Here is a 1796-nt window from a genome sequence, read left to right as displayed (position 1 = left end):
CCCCCCCCCATGAGTTCTCCAACTCAATACAAAGAAAGGCAGTTGTGGGCTCCTGCGTGACAACGTGGCGGTTAACAGCCAATAGGAACTGGTCCCGCTTTGGATTGGTTAGAAGCCCGTGCGGGGCGTCGCTCATTGGACGGCTGACCAACAAGGCCCGCCTCCTGGGGCCAGTTATTTAAAGGGGTCGGGGTGCCAACGCGGACTGCTCTGCTGGGACGAGAAACTGGTGAGTGATGAGTCTCTGTCCTCTGACAACTTCTAGCATGGTTATAATATTAATATAGCATCATCTGATATATCAGGAAAACACTGGCTAATGGTGCAGTTAGAACATCAGGGACACTGTGTGTGTAATGCTGGACTATATTATATTATATTAATAGTTCTATGTTTGATGGGAGATGGCACACCGTTATATGTGACTTTATTAGGGGGAGAAATATGATGGGTTATATTAGTTTATACATTATGATTATGTATAAACACACACACACACACACACACATTGACATCTCTACATTAGTGTGTGTGCAGATGTGAGCATGTGTGTGTAGTTCAGGCCTGTGTGTGTAATTTCTAATGATATCAACAGATATAATATACATTATTATTATTATTATTATTATTATTATTATTATTGTTATGATGAAAAAGCAGGGTTGTATTAGTTGCCTTTGCTGATGGCGTGGTCTAAGTGGACTGATGGGTGGGACTAGTCTGGAGTAACAGAGACCGACCTGTGGGGGGTGCTGTACTCTGTCAGTCAGCACTGTACATTCATGATATTTAATCTGTTTATTTTATTTTATATATCATCTGGTAAGCGTTTAGTTTATATGTTCTTATGCAGCTTGTATGTTTTTGGGACCCAGTCCACCATGCTGCTGAAAACCCTAGTGTCCCTGTGCGTCCTGGCTGCGGCTGCCTTTGCTGTCCCTGCCCAGGAGAAGCGCGTCCATCACCATGGTGATCTGAGCGAGCGTCCCCATGACGACGCTCAAGGCTTCCAGTACGACCACGAGGCCTTCCTCGGGAAGGAGGAGGCCAAGACCTTTGACCAGCTGTCCCCCGAAGAGAGCAAGGACAAGCTGGCGTAGGTTCCACTGTCCTCTGTCTCTCGCTGCTGTCCTCTACTCTCCTCTGTATGTCCCTGCTGTCCTCTCCTCTCCTCTGTATGTCCCTGCTGTCCTCTACTCTCCTCTGTATGTCCCTGTTGTCCTCTACTCTCCTCTCTGTCCCTACTTTCCTCTGTCTGTCCCTGCTGTCCTCTACTCTCCTCTGTCTGTCCCATTAGCCGCTACTGGCCTTTGGGGTACAGATGACTTCAGTTGTCCATGTGTCCTTACAGGAAGATCGTGGAGCGCATCGACGTGGACGGGGACGGCTACGTCAGCCACGCGGAGCTGCACTCGTGGATCAGACACCGACAGAGACGCTACATCCAGGAGAACGTGGACAAACACTGGAAGGAGTACGACAGCAACGGGGACGGGAAGATCGCCTGGGACGAGTACAAGAACACCACGTACGGATACTACCTGGGTAATCCTCCTCCATCCTCTCTCTCACTCTGTCTCCTCCCTTCTCCCTTCCTTGACCACTTCCTTTTCTTTTCTTCCTCCTTCTTTGTTGTGACCTGGAAACAGAGTCTTAAAAGACAATGAGAACCACGATTTTGACATGAATGGATGTTTTTCCTTCTGAACCTTACTAATGACCTTAGTGGTCCCCCAATACTGTATCTGAAGTCTCTTTATATAGACCTTAGTGGTCCCCTAATACTGTATCTGAAG

General features: G+C 47.8%; 1 protein-coding gene across 1 annotated transcript in view; it reads left to right on the top strand.

Moving 5' to 3' along the window:
- The first annotated feature begins 160 nt into the window (after positions 1–160).
- rcn3 (reticulocalbin 3, EF-hand calcium binding domain) overlaps positions 161–1796 on the top strand; it is a 4362-nt gene continuing 2726 nt past the window's right edge. Inside the window, exons 1-3 of the mRNA XM_034895132.1 lie at positions 161–229; positions 876–1096; positions 1352–1545. Of these exons, the coding sequence (XP_034751023.1) occupies positions 882–1096; positions 1352–1545 (409 nt within the window). The 5' untranslated portion in view covers positions 161–229; positions 876–881. The remainder of the gene's footprint in view (positions 230–875; positions 1097–1351; positions 1546–1796) is intronic.

This window comes from Etheostoma cragini, chromosome 15, assembly GCF_013103735.1.
Source record: "Etheostoma cragini isolate CJK2018 chromosome 15, CSU_Ecrag_1.0, whole genome shotgun sequence".
Lineage (NCBI taxonomy): Eukaryota > Metazoa > Chordata > Actinopteri > Perciformes > Percidae > Etheostoma > Etheostoma cragini.
This window is presented reverse-complemented; position numbering and strand designations above follow the sequence as displayed.